The 27,295-nt window shown below is 40.3% G+C and overlaps 1 protein-coding gene and 1 long non-coding RNA gene across 11 annotated transcripts in view; one reads left to right on the forward strand and one right to left on the reverse strand.

Annotated features, from left to right (window-relative positions):
* blnk (B cell linker) overlaps positions 1-26,500 on the reverse strand; it is a 76,898-nt gene extending 50,398 nt beyond the window's left edge. For 8 of the 10 annotated variants that reach the window (XM_061910866.1, XM_061910864.1, XM_061910872.1 and 5 more), the window contains exons 1-2: positions 26,340-26,500; positions 6,632-6,678 (exon numbers count right to left, since the gene is read on the reverse strand). In XM_061910866.1, coding sequence (XP_061766850.1) covers positions 6,632-6,678; positions 26,340-26,408 — 116 coding nt within the window. In that variant the 5' untranslated portion in view covers positions 26,409-26,500. Of the gene's footprint in view, positions 1-6,631; positions 6,679-8,564; positions 8,650-26,339 lie in introns of all 10 variants that reach the window. The other 2 variants (XM_061910868.1, XM_061910871.1) reach the window with 2 other exon arrangements.
* LOC133559266 (uncharacterized) lies at positions 1,584-5,549 on the forward strand. Its single transcript, XR_009808130.1, has 2 exons — positions 1,584-1,876; positions 5,250-5,549. It is a non-coding gene; the product is annotated as an uncharacterized LOC133559266 (long non-coding RNA).
* Positions 26,501-27,295: the final 795 nt, after the last annotated feature.

Genomic DNA, 27,295 nt, shown 5'->3' on the forward strand with positions numbered 1-27,295 from the left:
CGTTGACATTATCGATGCAAATGCATCTGCAGGTTATTCATACATCTCTGTGCCATGTCTGCCTTAGCACCGCCGGTAAATAGCATGTTAGCATCGATTAGCTGGCAGTCACGCCGCAACCAAATATGTCTGATTAGCACATAAGTGAACATCAACAAAACTCACCTTTGTGATTTTGTTGACTTTATCGTTGCAAATACATCTACAGGTTTTCATTACATCTCTGTGTCATGTCTGTCATCGCCGGTAAAATGTGGAGACACTTTGGTACATTCAATGGAGGTCTGGCGGTAGACACTTTCGCATCTTCGGGCCGGTGGTGCAACTTGAATCCCTCCCTGTTAGTGTTGTTACACTCTCCGACAACACACCGACGAGGCATGATGTCTCCAAGGTTCCAAAAATAGTCGAAAAAACGGAAAATAACAGAGCTGAGACCCGGTGTTTGTAATGTGTTGAAAATGAAAATGGCGGCTGTATTACCTCGGAGACGTCAAGTTCTGACGTCATCACCACATGAGCGATAAACAGAAAGGCGTTTAATTCGGCAAAATTCACCCATTTAGAGTTCGGAAATCGGTTAAAAAAATATATGGTCTTTTTTCTGCAACATCAAGGTATATATTGACGCTTACATAGGTCTGGTGATAATGTTCCCCTTTAAAGTTTTGTTTTAAGGAACAGTGAGGAACAGTGCGGTTTTCGTCCTGGTCGTGGAACTGTGGACCAGCTCTATACTCTCGGCAGGGTCCTTGAGGGTGCATGGGAGTTTGCCTAACCAGTCTTCATGTACTTTGTGGACTTGGAGAAGGCATTTGACCGTGTCCCACGGGAAGTCATGTGGGGAGTGCTCAGAGAGTATCTGATTGTGGCGGTCCGCTCTCTGTATGATCAGAGTCAGAGCTTCGTCCGCATTGTCAAACGCGTTTCCAGTGAGGGTTGGACTCCGCCAAGGCTGCCCTTTGTCACCGACTCTGTTCATAACTTTTATGGACAGAATTTCTAGGCACAGTCAGGGCATTGAGGGGATCCAGTTTGGTGGGTGCAGGATTAGATCTCTGCTTTTTGCAGGTGATGTGGTCCTAATGATATTATCTTGTTAGGATCTTCACAGCCGCCTCAGACCTGACTGTACCACACGTTTGATGCAAAGACAAATTTTGCACCAAAATTCATATTGTGACTACAATAGGCCACCTGCAGGAAAATGATCCAGATGACAAAAGAGCAACTGAGACAACAATATGAACCTGACATAAAGAACTAGGGACTGGGGACAGGAGACTGAATGGAGCACATTATAAGCAAGTTGGGCAGACTGAATCTATGTCTACACTAAGCCGGATAACCCCTAAATTAATAATTATTTAGCCAAAGCCTCATTTTAGCCACACTAAATCACTGTTTAAGGTTCCCTTCCTCGGACATTTTTTTACACAGGTGAATTTCCGGCTCTTAGCTTTGTATGGACTCATTGATTGTTTACAAACTGAGTTCGGAGAGGAAGTGATGCCAGAAAGACGGCGCCCCACACAGGAAGTGACATGAGAAAGAACGCGCCACAGCCAGCTTAGTAACAACCTGTTCGGGAACTCGGCGGCAACCACAAGAAAGATGAAGGCGAGTCATCCAGACATGCCTGTGTTTGTCCTTCTTGTACTGTACTTGTACAGGCACTTTTGGAAATCACAAATCAATACCTTAAGAGAAGGAACCTGGCGAATGATGCTATTTTGGATCCAACACATCTCAGACGGCAACATAGCAATGTCGAGCGACCGTTTTGGATAAAACCTGAAAGAACGGCAGCCTGGTGGGATGTTTGTCACGAGTGTGTTGTGTCAGAGGAACGGCAAGAGAACTTTCTAATGTCCAGGTCAGCTTTGATTCTACTTAGTGAAAAATTATTACCATTTTATTCTGTAAACAGCAGCAGGTTTGCACATGCGCATTTCATTCCCAGTCTGGACATGAAGGGTTGTGGTTGTCTCTGCTGTCTCCAGCTAGGACTGCCGCGCGTCCTCCAAATTACGATTCCTTGGCTTTTAAATAACCTACATTTACAGTCAAGAAAATAAGTATTTGAACAATCTGCTATTTTGCAAGCTTTCCCACTTAGAAATCATGAAGGGGTCTGAAATTTTCACGGTAGGTGCATGTCCACTGTATGATAGATAACCTAATAAAAAAAATCCAGAAATCAATTTATTTGTGTGATACAGCTGAAAATAAGTATTTGAACAACAACATTAATATTTGTTAGAGTAGCCTTTGTTTGCAATTACAGAGGTCAAACGTTTCCTGTAGTTCTTCACCAGGTTTGCACAGACTGCAGGAGGGATTTTGGCCCACTCCTCCACACAGATCTTCTCTGGATCAGTCAGGTTTCTGGGCTGTCGCTGAGTAACACGGACTTTTAGCTCCCTCCAAAGATTTTCAATTGGATTTAGGTGTGGAGACTGCCTAGGCCACTCCAGAACCTTGACATGGGTCTTACGAAGCCACTTCTTGGTTTTCCTGGCTGTGTGCTTTGCGTCATTATCATGTTGGGAGATCCAGCCACGACTCATCTTCAATGATCTGACTGAGAGAAGGAGGTTTTTGGCCAAAATCTCACAATACATGGTTGCAGTCATCCTCTCTTTAATACAATACAGTTGTCCTGTCGTATGAGCAGAAAAACCCCCCAAACCATGATGTTACCACTCCCATGCTTCACAGTAGGGATGGTGTTCTTCCTCCAAACACGCATAGTGGAATTATGACCAAAACGGTAAATTTTGGTCTCATCTGTCCACAAAACTTTATCCAATGACTCCTCTGGATCCTCCAAATGGTCATTGGACAACTTAAGACGGGCCTTAACATGTGCCGGTTTAAGCAGGGGAACCTTCCGTGCCATGCATGATTTCAAACCATGACGTCTTAGTGTATTACCAACAGTGAACATGGAAACAGTGCTCCCAGCTCTTTTCAGGTCATTGACAAAGTCCTGCCGTGTAGTCCTGGGCTGATTCCTCACCTTTCTTAGCATCATTTAGACCCCACGAGGTGATATCTTGCATGAGGCTCCACTCCAATTGAGAGTGACCATCATGTTTAGCTTTTTTCATTTTCTAATGATTGCTCCAACAGTGGACCTTTTTTCACCAAGCTGCTTGGCAATTTCTCCATAGCCCTTTACATCCTTGTGGAGTTGTACAATTTTGTCTCTGGTGTCTTTGGACAGCTCTTTGCTCTAAGCCATGCTGAATGTTTGTGTCTTACTGATTGTATGGGGTGGACAGGTGTCTTTATGCAGCTAATTACCTCACACAGGTGCATCTGATTCAGGATATTACAGTGGATTGGAAGAGGACTTTTAAAGGCGGACTAACAGGTGTTTGAGGGTCAGAATTCTAGCTGATAGACAGGTGTTCAAATACTTATTTTCAGCTGTATCACACGAATAAATTGTTAAAAAAATCATAGATTGTGATTTCCGAATTTTTCTATTTAGGTTATCTCTCATACAGTACACATGCACCCACTGTGAAAATGTTGGACCCCTCCATGATTTCTAAGTGGGAGAACTTGCAAAATAGCAGGGTGTTCAAATACTTATTTTCTTCACTGTAAGTTGTCCTTCTGTTTGTTTTTTTCAGGCATTTATTCCATACCCAATTTATTTTTTATATTTTACTCTATGTAAAGCACTGTCGTCAACCTCTGTAGTGATTAAAATGTGTTAATAAATAAACCTGACTTGAAATTGGGAACGATCCTGGACCTGTTAGGGCCCCAGAAAAGGTACATTCAGTTACATCCCACCCCAACAATTTCAGGAATGGGTCACATTAGTGCAGTTATTGATTGTTTAAAAATGCCAGCCAACTCAGCGCGTTAAGGAAACCCAATTCTGAGGCAGCAGCGCAGCCAGGAATTTTGAGCTCCATCAAAAACAAATAATTTTCGGTACTATACCGTCTCTGAAAGGTACCGGTCCCGCACCCCCCGCGTCAAAGTCGGTCGTGACATTGCTGGTTTTATAAGTAGAGGAGCATGTTCGGCGGCACACAATCACGGAGTACTTACAAGCAGACAGTTTGTAGACAGAAAAAGGAGAACGGACGCATATTGGCTTAAAAACTAACGATAAAGGTGAAGTTGTAACACTGAAATGCTCTCAGGAAGAGGTGCTTTAAGACATGGTTAGCTAGCTGGCAGCTTACGCTCATCCGCCCTAGGCAGTGTTTTAGCGACTTTTAAATCACTAATCCTGGACTCCATGGCGACAAATACAGTACATTTCTTACAAGTATCATCTCTACAGGACGAGGAATAGCTAAATATGTTTCACTACACACCGTAACTCACCGGTGTCAAAATGTAAACAAACGCCACGGGTGGATCTACATGTAATATCCACTATAATGATATCAAGTACAGGCACGTATCTAGTCGATACTACTTTGATTACGACTATATTTTTTGACATAACAACATCTTCATTAGTTTAAAAAAAATGGATATTATGTTTATAAACTCAGGAAATATGTTCCTGGACACATGAGGACTTTGAATATGACCAATGTATGATCCTGTAACTTTGATACCCAAATTTGTGGTATCATCCAAAACTAATGTAAAGTATCAAACAACAGAAGAATACGTGATTATTAAATTTTAACGGACGGGTAGACAGAACATTTTAAAAGAGAAAGTAAGCAGATATTAACAGTGAATGAACAAGTAGATTAATAATCCATTTTCTACCACTTGTCCTTAAAAATGTTGACAAAATAATAGAATGGAAAATGACACAATATGTTACGGGCAGCACTGTGGTGGAGGGGTTAGTGAGTCTGCCTCACAATACGAAGGTCCTGAGTAGTCCTGGGTTTAATCCCGGGCTCGGAATCTTTCTGGGTGGAGTTTGCATGTACTCCCCGTGACTGCGTGGGTTCACTCCGGGTACTCCGGCTACCTCCCATCTCCAATGACATGTGTCTGGGGATAGGTTGATTGGCAACACTAAATTGGCCCTAATGTGAGTGTGAATGTTGTCTGTCTACCTGTTTGCCCTGCGATGAGGCGGCGACTTGTCCAGGGTGTACCCCGCCTTCCACCCGATTGTAGCTGAGATAGGCACCAGCGTTCCCCGCGACCCAAAAGGGAATAAGCGGTAGAAAATGGATGGATGGATGGATGGACAATATGTTCCTGCATATGTCAGCAGACTAATTAGGATCCTTTGTTTGTTTACCCAGGACACATTGGGAAGACTATGTCTCCCGGCTGGCCTGGGAACGCCTCGGGATCCCCAGGGAAGAGCTAGACGAATTGGCTAGGGAGAGGGAAGTCTGGGCTTCCTTGTTTAGGCTGCTACCCCCGCGACCCGACCTCGAATAAGCGAAAGAAGATGGATGGATGGATGGATGTTTGTTTACTTACTACTAAAAGACAAGTTGTCTAGTATGTTCACTATTTTATTTAAGGACTTCACTGTATTAAGAAACATGTTTGATGTACCCTAAGATTTTTTTGTTAAAATAAAGCCAATAATGCAATTTTTTTTGTGGTCCCCTTTGTGTAGGAAAGTACCTAAAAGTACCAAAAATTATCAAAATAATTTTAGTACCGGTACCTGTACCAAAATATTGATATCGTTACAACACTAGTGTCAGCCTTATTCCAAAATATGTATTCAACATTCTACACACAATAATCCATAATGACAATGTGAAAAGTAAATTAAAAAAAATATATATTAAAAAAAAAAAAAAAAATTCCCATGTACATAAATATTCACAGCCTTTGCTCAAGAGTTTGTTGATGCACCTTTGGCAGGATGAAAACCAACACTTCCCATACAACTTGATGGAGCTTGAGAGGTGCTGCAACGAAGAATCGGCGAAACTGGCCAAAGATAGGTGTGCCAACTTGTGGCATCGTATTCAAAAAGACATGAGGCTATAATTGCTTCCAGAGGTGCATCAACAAAGTATTGAGCAAAGGTTGTGAATATTTATGTACATGCGATTGTTTTGTTATATAAACAAAAAACAAACATGCTCTCTGTCAGATTCTGTCAATTTTGAATGCCAAGATGCAGAGATGGCAGGCAAACATGACTTTAATATCAAAAAGGAAATAAGAAAACAGGATAACAATCATCAAGCCCTGACTGGAGGGTGAGGCAGGCATAAGTAGCAGCCAGTTGATTGACAACAGGAGTGGCCAGGCTACCAATCAGCGTCAGGTCAGGGGAAATAATGCTCAGGGAGACAAACAGGAAAATGAACAAAAATAAGAGCGCTGACAGGAAATAAACACAAACCAAGGATACACAACCGGACGTGAAAAAAACAAAAACCTTTTCACGTTATCATTATGGGGTATTGTCTGTTGAATTTTCAGCAAAATGTGGATAAAGTGAAGCGCTGTAAATATTTTCAGGATGTACTGTGATTGAACTGTCACAATACTCCAGGAAAAAAAAGGCTTTCTGTTTCTAGTTGTTTTTTTTTTTTGTATGTTTTCCATTTTTTAAATACCATTGCTTTTAAAGTACCGATTTGGTACTAGTGTCGGTTAAACAAAAAAAGATAAACACTTACTGGGGAGAGGAAGATACGTGTGTGTTACTTACTGCTGATGGAGAGGACTGCACTTACTCATGTCGCCATCTGACAGCTTCTGTTCAAACAAAAGATATCAGTTGTCAACATGATGTGGATTATTACTTCAAGTCCAATAAGAACAAACTTGTCAGCCTATTAACAGGCAGGAGATGGCAGCATTTCACTTTGTAAATCCGTAATGCTTTTTTTGTGTTTTGAGCCTTAAACCAGATTGTTGAGGGAATTCAACGCAACAAAGCAGTCAAATATGTAAATATAGATTGGGTATTTTACATATCTGTTTGACCCAACACCATCAAGTACACACAAGAATAATCGTGATATTGACGCATAACTACGGTGTGCTGAGGAAACATGCACACATTTCTTTGTAACGCTGCAATGAAACCAATTAATAATTTGAAAAAAAAAACACACAAAAAAAGCGTGAGTTTTTTGGCGATCGAAAATGAAAGGAAAATTATTACCATAAAATATGCAACAAAACCAAATAAATTATGTATTTCAGTCTTCGTTCATAATTCATGAGTGCACGCCATCCCTTGCTCCAACTCTCTCATTTAGTTTTTAATGTGTTATAATTTGACGGTAAAATAAATCATCAACACAAACACACACAGTCATACACAAAGCATGGTTCATGCATTTCATATGAACAGTATTTAATGTGTTGTATTAAATAAAGAAGAGCAAATATGTTCCACTTTAAAGAACAGGATATTACTGGCTCTCAATGTAAAGCCGAGATCAGGAAAAAAGGAGCGAGAAAGAAGTCTGACAGTAAGCAACATGAAGGCCCTTCATAGCACGTCATTTGCCTGAGTTACATGGATTGCTTAATATAGAAAGCTTGGACCTTTTTTTCAAAATTAATGCACTTTGACCCCACACTTGATCATCACAGTGGAAAAAAGGCGTCAGTATAATATGAGACTTAGCCCTATGACACCAAATCAAATATCAAATAATCCACTCCAGTGGATACTCGTGCAGTGTTCCTATGTTGAATTATTTATAGGCGAGTGTGTGCTTGATCAAACGAGACCCAAGTTCTCACCGAGCTGCAGCCTTCTTCTCTTTTGTATCACGCACATGAAGCTTTGTGTGAAGATACGCTCAAATCTTAGTGACTACTCAGCTGATCAGTCATAGAAGTCAACACATTTTTTTTTTTCATGGTCTGATTTCTTTCTCTGTATGACATAAAATGTGTCCTGAAATGTGGACCCGTCAGACCACAGAACACTTTTCCACTTTGTATCAGTCCATGATAGAAGAGCTTGGGCCCAGCAGAGTCTGCGGCTATTTTGAGTGTTGTTGATGAATGGCTTTTGCTTTGTATGGTAGAGTTTTAACCTGCTCTTACAGATGTAACGACTATGTTTTCTGAAGTGTTCCTGATATCCTTTACACACTGATGTCGCTTTTTGATCCAGTACCTCCTGAGGGATCGAAGGTCACGGGCATTCAATGTTGGTTTTCGGACATGCCACTTACATGCAGTGATTTCTCCAGATTCTCTGAACCTTTTGATGATATTATGGACCGTAGATGGTGAACTCCCTGAATTCCTAGCAATAGCTCATTGAGAAACCTTGTTCTTAAACTGTTAAACTGATTAAAGGCCTTACCTTTTCTCCTCCAAACATATTGCTGGGTATTGTGGCCAAACAGCTACATTTTTGTTTCATCTGACCACATAACTTTCCTCCAGAAGGTCTTATCTTTGTCCATGTGGTGTCAGCTGAAACAAAAATTGAGCTGTTTGGCCACAATACCCAGCAATATGTTTGGAGGAGAAAAGGTGAGGTCTTTAATCCCAGGAACACCAAGCCTACCGTCAAGCATGGTGGTGCTAGTATTATGCTCTGGGCCTGTTTTGCTGCCAATGAAACTGGTGCTTTACAAAGAATAAATGGGATAATGAAAAAGGAGGATTACCTCCAAATTCTTCAGGACAACCTAAGATCAGCAGCCCGGAGATTGAGTCTTGGGCGCAGTTGGGTGTTCCAACAGGACATTGACCCTAAACACACATCAAAAGTGATAAAGGAATGGCTGAATCAGACTAGAATTAAGGTTTTAGAATGGCCTTCCAAAAGTCCTGACTTAAACGTGTGGACAATGCTGAAGAAACAAGTCCATGTCAGAAGACAAATTTAGATGAACTGCACCAATTTTGTCAAGAGGAGTGGTCAAAAATTCACTCAGAAGCTTGCAGAAGGCTTGTGGATGGCTACCAAAAGTGCCTCATTGCAGTGAAACTTGCCAAAGGACATTTTCAGTAGACCCATAATAAATATGAAACTTCATGAATGTTTTTTGTGACCAACAAGTATGTGCTCCAGTCATTCTATCACAAAAAATAAGACTTGTCGAAATGATAGGAAACTCAAGACAGCCATGACATTAAGTTTTTTACAAACCCCGTTTCCATATGAGTTGGGAAATTGTGTTAGAACGGAATACAATGATTTGCAAATCATTTTCAACCCATATTCAATTGAATATGCTACAAAGAAAACATATTTGATGTTCAAACTGATAAACCTTTTTTTTTGTTGCAAATAATCATTAACATTAGAATTTGATGCCAGCAACACGTGACGAAGAAGTCAGGAAAGGTTGCAATAAATACTGATAAAGTTGAGAAATGCTCATCAAACAATTAATTGGAACTTCCCACAGGTGTGCAGGCTAATTGGGAACAGGTGGGTGCCATGATTGGGTATAAAAGCAGCTTCCATGAAATGCTAAGTAATTCACAAACAAGGATGGGGCAAGGGTCACCAAATTGTAAGCAAATTGTCGAACAGATTTAGAACAACATTTCTCAACGAGCTATTGCAAAGAATTTAGGGATCTTACCATCTACGGTCTGTAAAATCATCAAAAGGTTCAGAGAATCTGGAGAAAACACTGCACGTAAGCGATGATATTACGGACCTTTGACCCCTCAGGCGGTACTGCATCAAAAAGCGACATCAGTGTGTCAAGGATATCACCACATGGGCTCAGGAACACTTCAAAAAACCACTGTCAGTAACTACAGTTGGTTGCTACATCTGCAAGTGCAAGTTCAAAATCTGCTATGCAAAGCCAAACCCATTTATCAACAACACCAAGGAATGGCGCTGGCTTCGCTGGGCCCAAGCTCATCTAAGATGGACTGATGCTAAGTGGAAAAGTGTTCTGTGGTCTACGGAAAAAAGAGGAAAATAACTATCCGGATTGTTAGAGGCGCAAAGTTCAAAAGCCAGCATCTGTGATGGTATGGGGGTGTATTAGTGCACAAGGCATGGGTAACTTACACATCTGCAAAGGCACCATTAATGCTTAATGGTCCATAGAGGTTTTGGAGCAACATATGTTGTCATCCAAGCAACGTTATCATGGACGCCCCTGCTTATATCAGCAAGACAATGCCAAGCCACGTGTTACAACAGCGTGGTTTCGTAGTAAAATAGTGCGGTTAATTTCCTGGCCCGCCTGCAGTCCAGACATGTCTCCCATCGAAAATGTGTGGCGCATTATGAAGCGTAAAATACGACAGCGGAGACCCCGAACTGTTGAACGACAAAAGCTCTACATAAAACAGGAATGAGAAAGAATTCCACTTTCAAAGCTTCAAAACGTAGTTTCCTCAGTTCCCAAACGTTAATTGAGTGTTGTTAAAAGAAAAGGTGATGTAACACAGTGGTGAGCATGCCCTTTCCCAACTACTTTGGCAGATGTTGCAGCCATGAAATTCTAAGTTAATTATTATTTGCAAAAAAAAATAAAGTTTATGAGTTTGAACATCAAATATCTTGTCTTCGTAGTGCATTCAACTGAATATGGGTTGAAAAGGATTTGCAAATCATTGTATTCCATTTATATTTACATCTAACACAATTTCACAACTCATATGGAAACAAGGTTTGTACAAGTGTATGTAAACTTTTGACCACAACTGTAGCTGCAGTGAACCAGCATTAATGTCAGCAAGAGCAACAAACTATATTAAAATGGATCGTAGGAAAGAAAACCCTTTTGTGACTGTACCGAAACAAACTGCACCCTGTTCCAAAGGCTCGCCATCTTGAAAAATAAGTACATCTGGTGGGATTGAACCAATAAACAACATTCGAGTAACCTGCTGAATGTGTCCTGTATCTTGTTGGTCAAAGGAGTCAGTTTATATACGAGCGAAACATTTCGGAATGCTAATTTGGTAAAGACTAACAGACAAACTGATTGATTGATTGATTGAAACTTTTATTAGTAGATTGCACAGTACAGTACATATTCCGTACAATTGATCACTGAATGGTAACACCCGGATAAGTTTTTCAACTTGTTTAAGTCGGGGTCCACGTTAATCAATACATGGCAACTTTGAGTGTGTGCAAAACTTCAGAATTTTACATCAGAAAGTGAATACTGTCCTTTCAGGGGTAAGTCAACAGCACTTGTCACTGTGTGGTGTCTCCTGGAGGAATTTATTTCAAACTAAATATATTTTAAGTCTGAAATACATTAATGTCATCAAAGTTATTGTTCTACGAATATTTTTTTTCCTAAATACTGTACAATGTTTGTAACCCGCAGCTAGCTTAGCTTGGCATAGCTAATACTAACATCCTACTAAAATAAAACATGTTTTGATTGAAAATTACCAGTGTGAAAACCCTGCGTACACACCTACATGTGGCAGGTGATGGCGTTAAAAGTCTTGTTTGATCATCTCACGGTTGGTATTCAGGCTATTCATGGTATCTTTGTCCCCTCACTAACCTGACTTCCTTCAGCTTTGCATTCATGCTGAAAATGAGTAAAAGTCTCACCGAATTATTTTTTTCCTTGAAGCGATCATGACGACGATTGTGTCAGGTAATGACACAATGAGTACAGTCTTGTATTCTGCCATGTGAATACGCCGTTCCGAGTACAGCCAGACCCACAATGCAACGGGTTTTCACGTTACACTTTCAAGTCCTTTCTGTCACAGTCCTTCATGGGTCCAACTTGAAGTCGATGAGAAAAATCTGCACCAATGCAAGCCGTATTTCGACATACACTATGTACTGTTTTGTAGCTTTACAAGCGTCAATGTTTCCCACAGGACTGTAATCTATTTGTGGCAGTGATGGGCTGGTAGGGATGACATGATGACATCACAGTCTAATTTGCATCATTGTAATGGGCACTGTAGTAGAGAGGACAAAAAGCCAAACAAATAAAATACTTCCTTTTGTCACTTCTTTTTAACTTTTTTTTTTAACATCGCAAATCAAAATGGTGCTGTTAGTGAGTGCTTTTGGATGGCGGAGAGACCCACAGCAGCCCCCGATGCTCGTTAAGAAGAGCAATATATGCTTTCATGTCAGTCTCCGAACGTCTCTTGAGTAGATTTGTCTCTGTTTCTCGACAGGGCCTTCGATTAATAGCTCACTACCTTTTTTTTATTAGCTGACCAAAGGGTCAAATAATATTAGAGTTTTAGTATTTTGATAAATGTTAAGTTCAAACCTTATGCATCCATTTAATGACAAATGTCCACAAAATAGTACAAATACAACTACTGCACTGTCTGAGTGGAGATTTGCTTTGTAAATAAAGTACAATTTAAATGTTGCCAGTCATGTAAAAAACATACAAACAGCTCCCCTCTTCTCTATTTTTGTGAAAATAGTTCTCTGTGAGTGTGACTGTTGTCCGTCTTGTCATGATCCAAGACTTGGATCATGTCATGTTCTGTTTCGTTATCACAGCCTGTCTTGTATTTGACGTCTTTAGTTCCTGGTGGCACTTCCTGTTTTGTTTTGGTTGCCTAGTTACGCATTTGGTGTCACCTGTTTCTTTTTTTTGACCACGTGCACCTGCCCCTGAAAATTTCTGCCCCTATATATGCCTGTCTTTGGTTGCCTTTCGTCCTCGGACTTTAGTTTGCTACACGCAACAGATGACGTCGCATTCCCGCATTGTGGTGAAAGACTTTTGTTATTCGATTAGCTTCCATGCTATTTTGTTTGTTTGCTTGTCCCTAGTTTACATATTAGCGCTTTTTGTTCATTTTAGTTCGCAAGCTAGTTCTGTTGGTTTTTGTTAGTGTCTTTGTGCCAGTGTCTTTGGTTCTTAGTCTGTTTCTTATGGTGTTAATAAATAATTATCCTTACCCTCACGCTGTGTTCCATCCTCCGCAGCACCCACGAGAGAACATCTATTCACCACGATGCCAGCTAGATGTCACATGTCTATCTGTGTTGGCCCTGTGATGAGGTGGCGACTCGTCCAGGGTGTACACCGCCTTCCGCCCGAATGCAGCTGAGATAGGCACCAGCACCCCCCGCCACCCCAAAAGGGACAAGCGGAAGAAAATGGATGGATGGAAAGTTCTCACAGCAATGAAAGTTGGACACACCTGAGAGGTCTCTGTTTACTCTCAACACTTCTTATTCTCTGGCAGACCATGCACAGATGGCAATGCATACTGCCACCTACTGTACAGAGTTGTAAGCTTCATTTACAGACGGTCCCATTAATAATGTGTTTATGAGCGAGGGAGAGCAGTTCATTGATGTATACGTAAGCGGAAGTGAACTGCATCAACTGACACCAAGTTTTAATCTGCATCAGAAAATACAACACTTTACACCAAGGGTTCTCAAACTGCGTCCAAAAGTAAAAAGTTAAAAATAAATTAAAAAAATAGAAAAAATTAAGGTATAACAATGAAACGCCCTCAGGAACAGGTGCTTTGAGACATAGGTCGCTAGTTAGCGGCTAACGTCCATCCACCGTCGGCAGTGTTGTAGCGACTTCTAAATCACTAATCCTCACCTCCATGGCGACAAATAAAGTAAAATTCTAACAAGGATCATCCCTGCAGGACGAGGAATAGCTAAACAGGCTTCACTACACACCGTAGCTCACCGGCGTCAAAATGAAAACAAACGACATGGGTGGATCTACATCTGACATCCACTGTAATGATACCAAGTACAATAGCGTATCTAGTCGATACTACTTTGATTACACCTTCTTTCGTTTTTAAAAAATTGATCTTATGTTTAGAAACTCAGGAAATATGTCCCTGGACACTTTCAGTTTGACCAATGCATGATCCTGTAACCACTTGGTATTGGATTAATACCTAAATCAGACTAATTAGGAGCCTTTGTTTGTTTACTTACTACTAAAAGACAAGTTGTCAAGTATGTTCACTATTTTATTTAAGGACAAACTTGCAATAGGAAACATACAGTATGTTTAATGTATCTAATGTGCCACATTTTTTTTTTAACCCAATGCGGTCTCTGAGTCAAACAGTTTGGGGACCCTTGCTTTAGACTACAGGATGTGAATATAAAACACACATGTAGTGAGGCAATTATAGAAACCTCACAAAATGAGGAAGTGATTTTTTTTTCACTGACAAACAGAAGGAAAAGTTGGGACAATAGAGAAGTAATCAGTGTGACGTAAAAGTTAACACAGTTTCCTTACAGTTCAAAGCTTAGAAATAATATCTATGGTATTTCATCATCATCATCTTCAAAACTGTAATGCATGCCAACGCAATTTTTAACACAATATTATTTGCTGCAACAATCTATTCCAAACTTGTTTTTTTGTCTTTTCCTGTTACAATTACATTTTACACTATCTAAACTGGAATAGTTGCTTTGTTACACAGACTTTTGAATACAAAGAAAGTTTTTCATCATTTGTTGGTAAACATTTATAATAGTTAAATTAAGGGACAATAGTTTAATAATATCATAAAGCGGGCTTCTATAACTGCAATGTGACCCACGATAAAATTACGTTTTACGTTCCTGGTATAGAAAGTGTTATGGGAATACTTTTTACAGTACATGGAGGAGCATGGCTCAGTTAGCGAGTGGTTAGCCCCGAACGTGATGGTTGTGGCTTTGAGCCTCAAAGCCCTTGTAAACATGTAAAAGTATCCATGAGTAAGATACTGAGCCCCCAGTTGTTCCTGCTGGTGGGTGACTGTGGTCATAGTGTCAAAGCGCTTTGAATACCTTAAAGATAGAAAAGTGCTATACAAGTAAAATCCACAATCTATGTTACAATAGTTTAACTTTAATTCTTTCAAAACCCATGAAAATGCAGTATTTTGCCACATTTTCTAAATGTAAAACTTTTGTTTGATCAATAAATGACAGTTTCATTCTTTACATTTACATTACACTTTCACTGGAAACACATTTTTGTTTTTAGTGGAACAACGTTTTTGGGGAGGATAGATAATACATGTTTCGATTAGTGGTGTCAAACGATGATTTTTTTAAAATCAGGTTAATCGCACTTGAGAATTTGGTTTAATTGTAATTAGTCAGTTAATTACTTGTTTGTATAACTAGCTTTAAAATACTGAACACAAATGCAACTTTATCATCATAACGTCATACGGGGCAACAATGTGTTAATTGAGTACAGCATTTGCTTCAAACTTGCTAACAGTTTCAGCTAAAGTCCAGTCAAAGGGTATCTAGAAGTAATATTTACCAGTGAGCACACCAGACGGCGTCTGCTCACTCATCTTTGTACGGATGGATGAATTTACCTTATTTTCCGGACTAAAGAGCACAACATTTTAGAACATTTTAGAAGAAAAACGTAGTTTTCCATATATTAGCCGCACCGGACTGTAAGCCACAGATATAAATGTGATAACAATTTTAAAGTTAATTATAATGAAAGATTTTTTAGATATTTATTTACATCCCTTAATTGTTTCCAAACAGTGCCTGTAACACGACAGCAAAATAGCTGATCAAACAAAACAGAAGTCATCGTCACCGACCCACCAGCTGTGGAAGCTAACTCTCCAATCAGCTAAATCAATCAATCAATCAATCAATCAATCAATGATTATTTATATAGCCCTAAATCACTAGTGTCTCAAAGGGCTGTACAAACCCTAAGACAAACCACACCGACATTCTCGGTAGGCCCACATAAGGGCAAGGAAAACTCACACCCAGTGGGATGTCGGTGACAATGATGACTATGAGAAACCTTGGAGAGGACTGCATATGTGGGCAACCCCCCCCCCTACCCTGTCTACGGGAACCGAAAGCAATGGATGTTGAGCGGGTCTAACATGATACTGTGAAAGTTCAATCCATAGTGGATCCAACACAACACAGCAGAGAGAGTCCCGTCCACAAAGGAGCCAGCAGGAAATCATCCCAAGCGGAGGCGGATCAGCAGCGCAGAGATGTCCCCAGTCGATACAAAGGCGAGCGGTCCATCCTGGGTCCCGGGTCTGTACGAGCGGTCCATCCTGGGTCCTGACTCAGGACAATCAGCACCTCATCCATGGCCACCGGACCCGACCACTCCAGTGGGACAGAGGAGAAAAAGAAAAGAAACGGCAGATCAACTGGTCTAAAAAGGGAGTATATTTAAAGGCTAGATTATAAAAATGAGTTTTAAGGTGAGACTTAAATGGTTCTACTGAGGTAGCATCTCAAACTGTTACCGGGAGGGCATTCCAGAGTACTGGAGCCCGAAATGAAAACGCTCTATAGCCCGCAGACTTTTTTTGGGCTCTGGGAATCACTAATAAGCCGGAGTCCTTTGAACGCAGATTTCTTGCCGGGACATATGGTACAATACAATCGGCAAGATAGGCTGGAGCTAGACCGTGTAGTATTTTATACGTAAGTAGTAAAACCTTAAAGTCACATCTTAGGTGCACAAGAAGCCAGTGCAGGTGAGCCAGTACAGGCGTAATATGATCAAACTTTCTTGTTCTTGTCAAAAGTCTAGCAGCCGCATTTTGTACCAACTGTAATCTTTTAATGCTAGACATGGGGAGACCGGAAAATAATACGTTACAGTAATCGAGACGAGACGTAACAAGCGCATGGATAATGATCTCAGCGTCGTTAGTGGACAAAATGGAGCGAATTTTAGCGATATTAAGGAGATGAAAGAAGGCCATTTTAGTAACGCTTTTGATGTGTGACTCAAAGGAGAGAGTTGGGTAGAAGATAATACCCAGATTGTTTACGGAGTTGTCTTGTTAAATTGTTTGGTTGTCAAATGTTAAAGTTGTATTATTAAATAGAGGTCGGTGTCTAGCAGGACCGATAATCAGCATTTCCGTTTTTTTTGGCGTTGAGTTGCAAAAAGTTAGCGGACATCCATTGTTTAATTTCATTAAGACACGCTTCCAGCTGACTACAATCCGGCGTGCTGGTCACCTTTAGGGGTATGTAGAGTTGGGTGTCATCCGTATAACAGTGAAATCTAACACCGGACTCAATAACTCCACGGTGACATTCTGGTGAACGTACGAAACTGGAACAATACAAAGAGAACACCGTTTTAAGTTAATATTACTAAGACAGACACTAGTAACAGTGTTTGCATATTAGCTAATGCTGACGACGATAGCGTGTACAAATATGCATGAAAACACTCCTACAGAGATCCCACATGGGACGGTTTCGTAAGTATGAACTGTTATAGTGTATAACTTACAAACGTTGCTTGGAGTGATGATTTAAGAATCAATACGAGTAGAAACGCTTTGGAAGAATATTAGACAGAACGACACTTGTACTTCCGGTTCAAAGGACTAAAAAGAAGGAAACACTGTAGACGTTATAAGCTAGGCTTCAAAAAAGTAGCGGCTTATAGTTCTGAATTTACGGTACCTTGGGCCTCATGTTTTAAACGTCCATATGCACAAAAACCTGGCCATTTTTTACGAAAACAAGATGTTTCAAGAGTGAACTGAACGTGAAAATGTGCGCTGCATCACGCAGACGTCATGCTTCATGTACGCTCATTTCTACAGGCTGTGAATACTTTGACGACACACGATTTCAACAATGTAAAAGACAGAGACAAGGACACAAAATTTCCTTTTTCGCCAATGCATTCAATGCTTCATATTCGTATCCCGGCCACCATTTTGCCACCTATTGCTGTCACCATGTGTTACTGTGACTCCAGCACAGCTTGACCAGTAGGTTGGACAGCCGCAGCAGCCGGTGGTTGTGGCACATTAATGGCACCGGGGACGGTGGAGGAATGGCACGACTTCTGTCTGTTACCGCTCGCAGTTCTCATAAGTTGTAATAACAAATTGAGTAATCAAACAACAGTCAAAGTCATTCATGTCATTTTTGGTATGCTGGCATTGTTTAAATGATAAAAAAAAAAAAATTCAGACCAAATATTACATAATTTTCACATTAAATACGAATCTGTCTATCAGTGGACTACTCTATGAACACATTTTGTTATAAATTACACAAATTGTATTCATATTGGGGGTAATAAGAGTCAACAACATGGGCTCCCACCTTTTCTAAAGTTTTATGCATCCTTACAGCTACAAACTTTTCAAAGTTAAAGTTATCCCAACAATAGTCACACACACACTAGGTGTGGTGAAATTATCCTCTGCATTTGACACATCCCCACGTTCACCCCCTGGGAGTTGAGAAGAGCAGTGAGCAGCAGCTGTGGCCATGCTCGGGAATCATTTTAGTGATTTAACCCCCATTTCAAGTGATCAAGATCAATAAGTGATCACTTGATCACCAAGTAGTGATCACCTTTATCTCAATTGTCCTCATCTTTTTTGGCCACACCTTCTTCACCTTCTTCCTGTTGTTGTACCAATTATTTATTGGTTGTTTCTGTGCGCGCTTCTCTCACTCCACAGCACGGATAACTTCACACACTTCCCATTATCCCACTCAACCCTCTTTCGTTTGGCTCGCCTTAACTTCAATATGAAGCACCTCCTACTCCTTGTCGGTAAATTCTGCCTGGGCAGAATGTGGGATCTCAGGTGAATGGCTCATTCAAATATGATTTGCGTATTAAAATAGGGACGTGAACAGGGAGTGCTCTCCAACATGTGCACTCAAATCAACGTTGATGAGGATGTAAAACAGAAATGTGCCTGGATTAGTGCATGCGTACATTCTAATACAGGGGTGTCCAAACTATGGCCTGTGGGCCAAACGTGAGATGGCACAAGATAAATAATCTATTTGTCAGGGAGCGGTGTATCCATATTATATGTAAATATCCTGTGGTCTGATTGCTGCCATTTAGTTGCCACCTCTTGGCCAGCAATGGTAGCTTTGGCTTAAATTGTGCTTTAAAGATGACAAAGTACAGCATTAATTCATATGAACCAGTCCAAACAACCTTCCCTAGTCATGGTGCAGATAAAATAATCAACCAATACAAAAATTCAAACAAACATGGTACACATAACATAACCTGCTCACTAAACGTTGTCGATATAAAACAAAATGTCCATTCAACATAAAAAAAATCAATATGACACCCATTTAAATCCTTTTTAAAGGGATTATGGAAACAATGCAAAACACTCTCTCCACACTTATCCATGTTTGGTGCATTTTAGCTGCTTAATATTTGTGATTGATTTAAAAACCTTAAAAAGATTGTCACGGAAGTAAAAAAAAACAAGTAGGAGATGAACTTTCACATGCTTTTAATTAACAGCAATACATTTACGCCGACAACACCCTGATGCGGAAATACGTGGCTGATATATTGTGTCAATTCTTTTATAACATGTTCTGGTTGAGTCTTCAATTACAGGATGATTATCTGTGATTAATTTTGAGTTAACTATGAACAAAGTGCGATGAATTTTGATTAAATATACTAATTGTTTGACAGCTGTGAAAAAAAAGGCATGGAAAATTGTTTTTTTGTACCGAAAAAATATTGAACCAAGACACTAGAATATCGAACCGAGCTGTGATGATTAGTGTATTGTTGTACCCCTAATATATGTGTGTTTGTGTGTGTGTGTGTATATATATATATATATATATATATATATATATACATATATATATATATATATATATATGCTAATTATTTTTGTTTATATGTTTATAGTTAACTCAAAATTAATCGTGTATATTTTTTCATCATTAAAAAGTGATGGAATACTTATACATTATTACTTGTTGGAATTGGGCTTGTTACCATTATATTGGCAATAAATGCTTAAAGGGGAACATCATCACTATTTCAAAAGGGTTAAAAACAATAAAAATCAGTTCCCAGTGGCTTGTTGTATTTTTTGAAATTTTTTTCAAAATTTTACCGGACCCGGAATATCCCTAAATAAAGCTTTAAAGTGCCTTATTTTCGCTGTCTTCGAAACCACTATCCATTTCCCTGTGATGTCATACAGGGCTGCCAATACAAACAACATGGCGGTTACCACAGCAAGATATAGCGACATTAGCTCGGATTCAGACTCGGATTTCAGCGGCTTAAGCGATTCAACAGATTACGCATGTATTGAAACAGATGGTCGGAGTATGGAGGCAGATAGCGAAAACGAAATTGAAGAAGAAATTGAAGCTATTGAGCGAATAGCTATTGACGCGATTCGGCCATAGCGTGGGTGTACCTAATGAAGTGGCCCATAGCATGGCTGCCTTATTACCATCGCCGGTAAAATGTGCACACCAAACGATCAGGACTTTCGTATCTTGTGACACTGTAGCAACTTAAATCCGTCGATTGGTAAGTGTTTGTTTCACATTAAATGTGGGTATCTAGTTTCAAATGTACATACAGCTAGCGTAAATAGCATGTTAGCATCGATTAGCGTAGCATGTTAGCATCAATTAGCTGGCAGTCATGCCGTGACCAAATATGTCTGATTAGCACACAAGTCAGCAACAAAACTCACCTTTGTGATTTCGTTGACTTAATCGTTGCAAATGCATCTGCAGGTTATCCATACATCTTTGTGCCATGTCTGTCTTAGCATCGCCAGTCGAATGTGAAGACACTCTGGTACATTCAATGGGGGTCTGGCGGCAGATTTCTTGCCAGTGGTGCAACTTGAATCCCTCCCTGTTAGTGTTGTTACACCGACGAGGCATGATGTCTCCAAGGTTCCAAAAAATAGTCGAAAAAACGGAAAATAACAGAGCTGAGACCCGGTGTTTGTAATGTGAAAATGAATATGGCGGGTGTGTTACTTCGGTGACGCCACGTTCTGACGTCACGTTCTGACGTCATCGCTAAAAGACCGATAAACAGAAAGGCGTTTAATTTGCCAAAATTCACCCATTTAGAGTTCGGAAATCGGTTAAAAAAATACATGGTCTTTTTTCTGCAACATCAAGGTATATATTGACGCTTGCATAGGTTTGGTGATAATGTTCCCCTTTAAAATAAATGATAAATGGGTTGTACTTGTATAGCGCTTTTCTACCTTCAAGGTACTCAAAGCGCTTTGACACTACTTCCACATTTACCCATTCACACACACATTCACACACTGATGGAGGGAGCTGCCATGTAAGGCGCCAACCAGCACCCATCAGGAGCAAGGGTGAAGTGTCTTGCTCAGGACACAACGGACATGACGAGGTTGGTACTAGGTGGGATTTGAACCAGGGACCCTCAGGTTGCGCACGGCAACTCTCCCACTGCGCCACGCCGTCCCTATAAAAGAAAGTAAGACATTGTTTATTTGATTTCTGGATGCTGTATAGTATATTACTTAATTTTGTTAGGGGTGGCGGTTAATATGAAGCCCGTACATTAAGGAGAAACCTTTAATGTAGTTCAACCAGATGCATAGCATAGCACTTTTTTTTTGGAAGCCGTAGAATTGTGTGATTGTTTTGAGAAAGTGTCTTGACATGTTTTGATGTGAGACGGACTGTTTGCATTTGAAAAAAGTCTAATTTGGAAATCATGCCGACTGTCTTTTATTTCTGTTGAGCTTTTATGTCATCTTACTTACTAAATCAGTCACAGTAACAATCTAAATGTTATGTTATAATTGCACCTTAATCGTAATCTGATCACGGAATTGAAGCACCACCCACCTCTGAACGACGTCAGCAGCAGGCGTTTGCTGCAGGGATGTCGTTTCTTCTCACATTGGAAAATAGTCCTTTCTTGTCGAGAGAACAACTTGCCATGGCTTTAAACCTGATATTTCCTAAAGGTAGACTTTCCTTTGTCCATTTCTGCTTACATGTGGGTCATCAGTAACAAGCACAGCCCGGGTGTCAAAAAGGAAGTGTTTGCATTAAAAAAATTTGTGCCGTTATTGAAATATTGAAATCGTGTTAACTTTGACAGCCCTAATATGTATATATATATATATATATATATATATATACATATATATATATATATATATACATATATATATATATATATATATATATATATATATATATATATATATATATATATATATATATATATATATATATATATAATAGCCCCGTATATATATATCTTATATATATACGGGGCGCTAGGAATTCATTGGGGAGCCAAGGGGGCGCCAGCCTGCAAAAGTTTGGGAACCATTGCTCTAATACAACTGAAACGTTTAGTTTTTTAGAAGGAAATCCACACAATTCTTCATACATTATGGCCTCTAATCAATGACCGTATAAAAACCTGCTGCGCCTTTCAGGTAACTATCCACCAGCATGTGTAGTCAAAATACATTACGTGATTATTGTATGATTATACATGATTATTGCAGTATTTTTTGGTGATTAATGCATGCACTAACATGTTAACTTAGACAGCCATATTGTATGTATGATATGTATGATGCCACTATCAGTAAAGTACTGCCAGTAATCATTGGTTACAATATTTGTAACTACATAAAGTTAACCTCCTAATAAGACTGGAGTTCAGTTAGAGTGAGGACGAAAGAAGTGGGAGTGAGATACTGTAGGTTTTATAGTAATGTGGAAGCAGAAGTTCCAGTTGAATGGAAACGTGTGAACAATGATAGACAGTGGAAAAGGAGAAGTAAGTAAACCAAATAGCTTTTTTCCAATTTCAATTTTACAAGTAAGGTGCTACATGTACCTTTTTTTTTTTTTTAAATTAAAGCTTTCATTTCGAAAAAAAAAAAGAGAATAGAACAGAATGTTCAGCGTGTCAAACTGCTAATTATTTTCAACAAACCTCCTCTGTAAATGTAATCATTGTGTTGCTCCAACAGCATAATTATGACTGCTTGGCAGGATTTTGTCCATTCTGGTGTAATTAGAATGACAAAACGCAATCGCCTCAGCCCAAATATGACCCTAGAAGATCAGCCAACATGAACAAATAATGCATAAATGATATTCATGTTATAGAACAACACACTGCAGATGAGCTTTTCTCTGTCCACAAACAATATCAGCACAATCTTGCATATAAAACACAATTTTTTTATTTATTTCAATGCCTTCTGCCCGATTGTAGCTGAGATAGGCGCCAGCGCCCCCCGCGACCCCGAAAGGGAATAAGCGGTAGAAAATGGATGGATGGATGGATTTCAATGTCAGGATGCTTCAGCTATTTTAAAGTTTGTCTGAAGTCAGATTTTCAGATGCACTGAAACAATGACATGTTCAAGGTAGCTGCCACAGACAATCATCACACATGTGTGGAAGAGTATGCAGAGTCTGTGTCCGCATACATTCAGAGGTGCATGGAGGATGTTAGTGTGATCAAGAACATACACACACAGGCTAACGAGAAACTCTGGATGAGCGGTGAGGAACGTGCAATGCTGAAGGCTTGGAACAAGGCTTTTACGTCTGGCGACATAGTAGCACTAAAAACAGCTAGAGCAAACCTGAACCGTGCCAAAAGTTTTGCAAAGCGCCTTCACAGTCAGAAAGTGCAGGACTTCTTCGAGAACCCCACAAACACTAGACAAATGTGGCAGTGCATACAGGTCATCACGGACTAGAAAGCTGTCCCCTGCCCCTGTGACAACAGCATCAGCTTCCTAAATGACCTAAACAATCACTTTGCAAGGTTTGTGGCACTTTACACCACTCCGGCGAGGAAATCCATCCCTCGCCCTGATGAGCAGCCGCTCAACCTGGACACAGACGATGTCCTGAAAACCCTGAGAAGAGTGAACACCCGAAAAGCAACAGGACCTGATGACCTTCCGGGCAAGGTGCTTAAAGGCCCACTGAAATGAGATTTTCTTATTTAAACGGGGATAGCAGGTCCATTCTGTGTCATACTTGATCATTTCGCGATATTGCCATATTTTTGCTGAAAGGCTTTAGTAGAGAACATCCACGATAAAGTTCGCAACTGTCGGTGTTAAGACAAAAGCCCTGCCTCTACCGGAAGTCGCAGACGATGACGTCGCAAGTGTGGGGGCTCCTCACATATTCACATTGTTTTTAATGGGAGCCTCCAACAAAAAGTGCTATTCGGACCGAGAAAACGACAATTTCCCCATTAATTTGAGCAAGGATGAAAGATTTGTGTTTGAGAATATTGATAGCAACGGACTAGAAAAACAACAACAAAAAAAAAAGGGGTAAAAAAATGGGACGGATTCCGAATTTTTTAAACACATTTACTAGGATAATTCTGGGAAATCCCTTTTCTTTCTATTGTGTTGCTAGTGTTTTAGTGAGTTTAATAGTACCTGATAGTCGGAAGGGTATCTCCACAAGTGTGTTGACGTCAATGTCTCAGGAAAGTCGACGGCAGCTTCATGGACGGCCCAAGCTAAGCTTTTCTCCGGTAAGAAGCACTTTTTAACCACAATTTTCTCACCGAAACCTACTGGTTGACATTTGGTAGGGATCCATGTTCGTTTGACCGTGCTCTGATCCATAGGAAATTTTCTCCTCCGGGAATTTTAAACAAGGAATCACCGTGTGTTTGTGTGGCTATAGGCTAAAGCTTACCAACTTCATCTTTCTACTGTGACTTCACCAATATTAATTTAAAACATTTGCAAAAGATTCAGCAACACAGAAGTCCAAAATACTGTGTAATTATGCCGTTAAAGCAGACGACATTTAGCGTGACGTTTTGTGTACACGTCATCATTACACAACGTTTTCAAGACGGAACTCCCGGGAAATTTAAAATTGTAATTTAATAAACTAAAAAAGCCCAATTGGCATGTTTTGCGATGTTAATATTTCATCATTGATATATAAATTATCAGACTGCGTGGTGGGTAGTAGTGGGTTTCAGTAGGCCTTTAAGGGATGTGCAGACCAGCTGGTTGGGGTTCTCACAGACATCTGCAACATCTCGCTGACGCAGGCTGTGGTACCATCGTGCTTTAAGACGGCCACAATCATCCCAGTTCCCAAAAAACCCACATTCTCCTCCCTCAATGATTATCGCCCCGTGGCACTCACCCTCATCATAATGAAGTGCTTCGAGAGGCTGGTAAAGGAATATATTGTCTCCCGACTTCCCCCAACATTTGACCCATACCAGTTCGCTTATCGCCCTAACCGCTCCACAGAAGACGCCATCTCTTCTGCACTCTACCTGAACTTAGAACATCTGGAAGGAAAGGACACACACATGCGGATGTTGTTTCTGGACTTCAGCTTGGCATTCAACACCGTCATCCCGCAGCACTTGGTGAGTAAACTGGCCCCCCTTGGATTCAGTACTCTCCTATGCAACTAGCTGCTTGACCTCCTCACAGACAGACCACAGTCTGTGAGAATGGGCGACAACACCTCCAGTGCCATCTCCCTGAGCACCGGCTCCCCCCAGGGCTGCGTCCTGAGTCCGCTGCTGTTCACATTGATGACCCATGACTGCTGTGCCAGGTCCACTACTAACCACATTGTGAAGTGGGGGCGGTATAGCTCGATTGGTAGAGTAGCCGTGCCAGCAACTTGAGGGTTGCAGGTTCGATTCCCGCTTCCGCCATCCTAGTCACTGCCGTTGTGTCCTTGGGCAAGACACTTTACCCACCTGCTCCCAGTGCCACCCACACTGGTTTAAATGTAACTTAGATATTGGGTTTCACTATGTAAAGTGCTTTGAGTCACTAGAGAAAAGCGCTATATAAAATATAATTCACAAGTATGTGGCCGACACAAAAGTAGTGAGTCTCATCCGTGACAATGACATGGACTACAGGGAGGTGGTGAAACATCTGGTTGACTGATGCAGATCCAACAACCTGGTCCTGAACAGGACCAAGTAGATCATGGTAAATGGTAAAATGGTAACTAAGGTTGACCCCAATAAAGCTTCATCACGTCAGGCTCAAGCCCACTCCTCGCCTGGATGTTTCTGCCACATCTCTGTCTGGACTGGAGCCTGCAGTGCCTCAGACTGGAAGTCTCTGCAGAGAGTGGTGAGGACGGCGGAAAAGATCATGAGGACTCCTCTTCCTCCAATCCAGGAGATCGCAAAAAGCCGCTGCCTGACCAGGGCTCAGAAAATCTGCAGATACTCCTCCCACCTCCACCAAGGACTGTTTTCACTGCTAGACTCGAAAAGGGGTTCCACAGCCTCCGAAGCAGAACCTCCAGGTTCTGTAACAGCTTCTTCCCTCAGGCCGTAAGACTCTTGAAGGCATCATAATGATCCCCTCAATTCCCCACAAAAATGGATTAACTCGCTGGAATATAAAGACAATATAACACACATCCAAAAACGTAGATTCATATGCAAAAGTGCAATATATTTACAGTATTTGTACGGTAATGTATTAATTTATATCTGCACCTTATTGCTTTTTTTTTTATCCTGCACTGCCAAGAGCTAATGCAACAACATTTTATTGTTATATGCACTGTAAAGTTCAAATTTGAATGACAATAAAAAGGAAGTCTAAGTCTAAGTCTTACATCAGCACTGAAACTTCACCCCGCTTCATAGTGTCGTTGCTATAGCACTCACCTTGGACATAAATAGGGCCGCTTGGCTCTGGTCCCACCCTTCACTCTGCTCTCTGAACGGCAAGTTCATTTCGGTCACGGCGGGGATGCTCTAAGCTAAAGTGTGAGACTGTGGAAGTACTGTAATAGACTGACCTGTCACATCCTGCAGATCCAGTCCTCTGCTGCAGCACAGAGAAGTGCACAGAGGGAGGTCACCTCATTATTATTCATTCGTGACTATCGCAGCAATGTTATTTGACAAAAATCTACATGCTGACTTTGCACTGATGCATCCACGCACTGATTACATACAAATATTTGATCAATACAAAGTCAAACGTACACAAAAACTAAAGAACAGCAAAAAGTATTTTCTACTGATATAAATCCTTTGGTTTTTCACCTCAAAGTCATCCTGTGTGCAGGGAATTATTCCCTGAGTTTGAAAACATTAACAAAAAGAAAAAAAACAAAGATTTTGAGAAAAATAAACTATCAATCTTACAGTTCTTAGTATTGTCACCACCCTTGGTATCAATGCCACCATTTTATGAATCATTTGCCCACCTCTTATATGTCATGTACTGACAGTGACACTGGCTCTTTTTAATTTATTTGTTAGTTTTTTTTGTTAATAACTGCTTACTCTCCGCTGTACAATAGGTCCATCTACACTTCTTAAATTTGTATAAGCACTTATTTACATCCTACTCAGTGGCCTAGTGGTTAGAGCAGGGGTCACCAACCTTTTTGAAACCAAGAGCTACTTCTTGGGTATTGATTAATGCGAAGGGCTACCAGTTAGGTACACACTTTAAAAAATTGCCAGAAATAGCCAATTTGCTCAATTTGCCTATAATAAATATATATATATATACATATATATATATATATATATATATATATATATGTATATATATATATATATGTATATATATGAAAATGGGTATTTCTGTCTGTCATTACATCGTACAT

The sequence above is a fragment of the Nerophis ophidion genome, linkage group LG09 (assembly GCF_033978795.1).
Source record: "Nerophis ophidion isolate RoL-2023_Sa linkage group LG09, RoL_Noph_v1.0, whole genome shotgun sequence".
Lineage (NCBI taxonomy): Eukaryota > Metazoa > Chordata > Actinopteri > Syngnathiformes > Syngnathidae > Nerophis > Nerophis ophidion.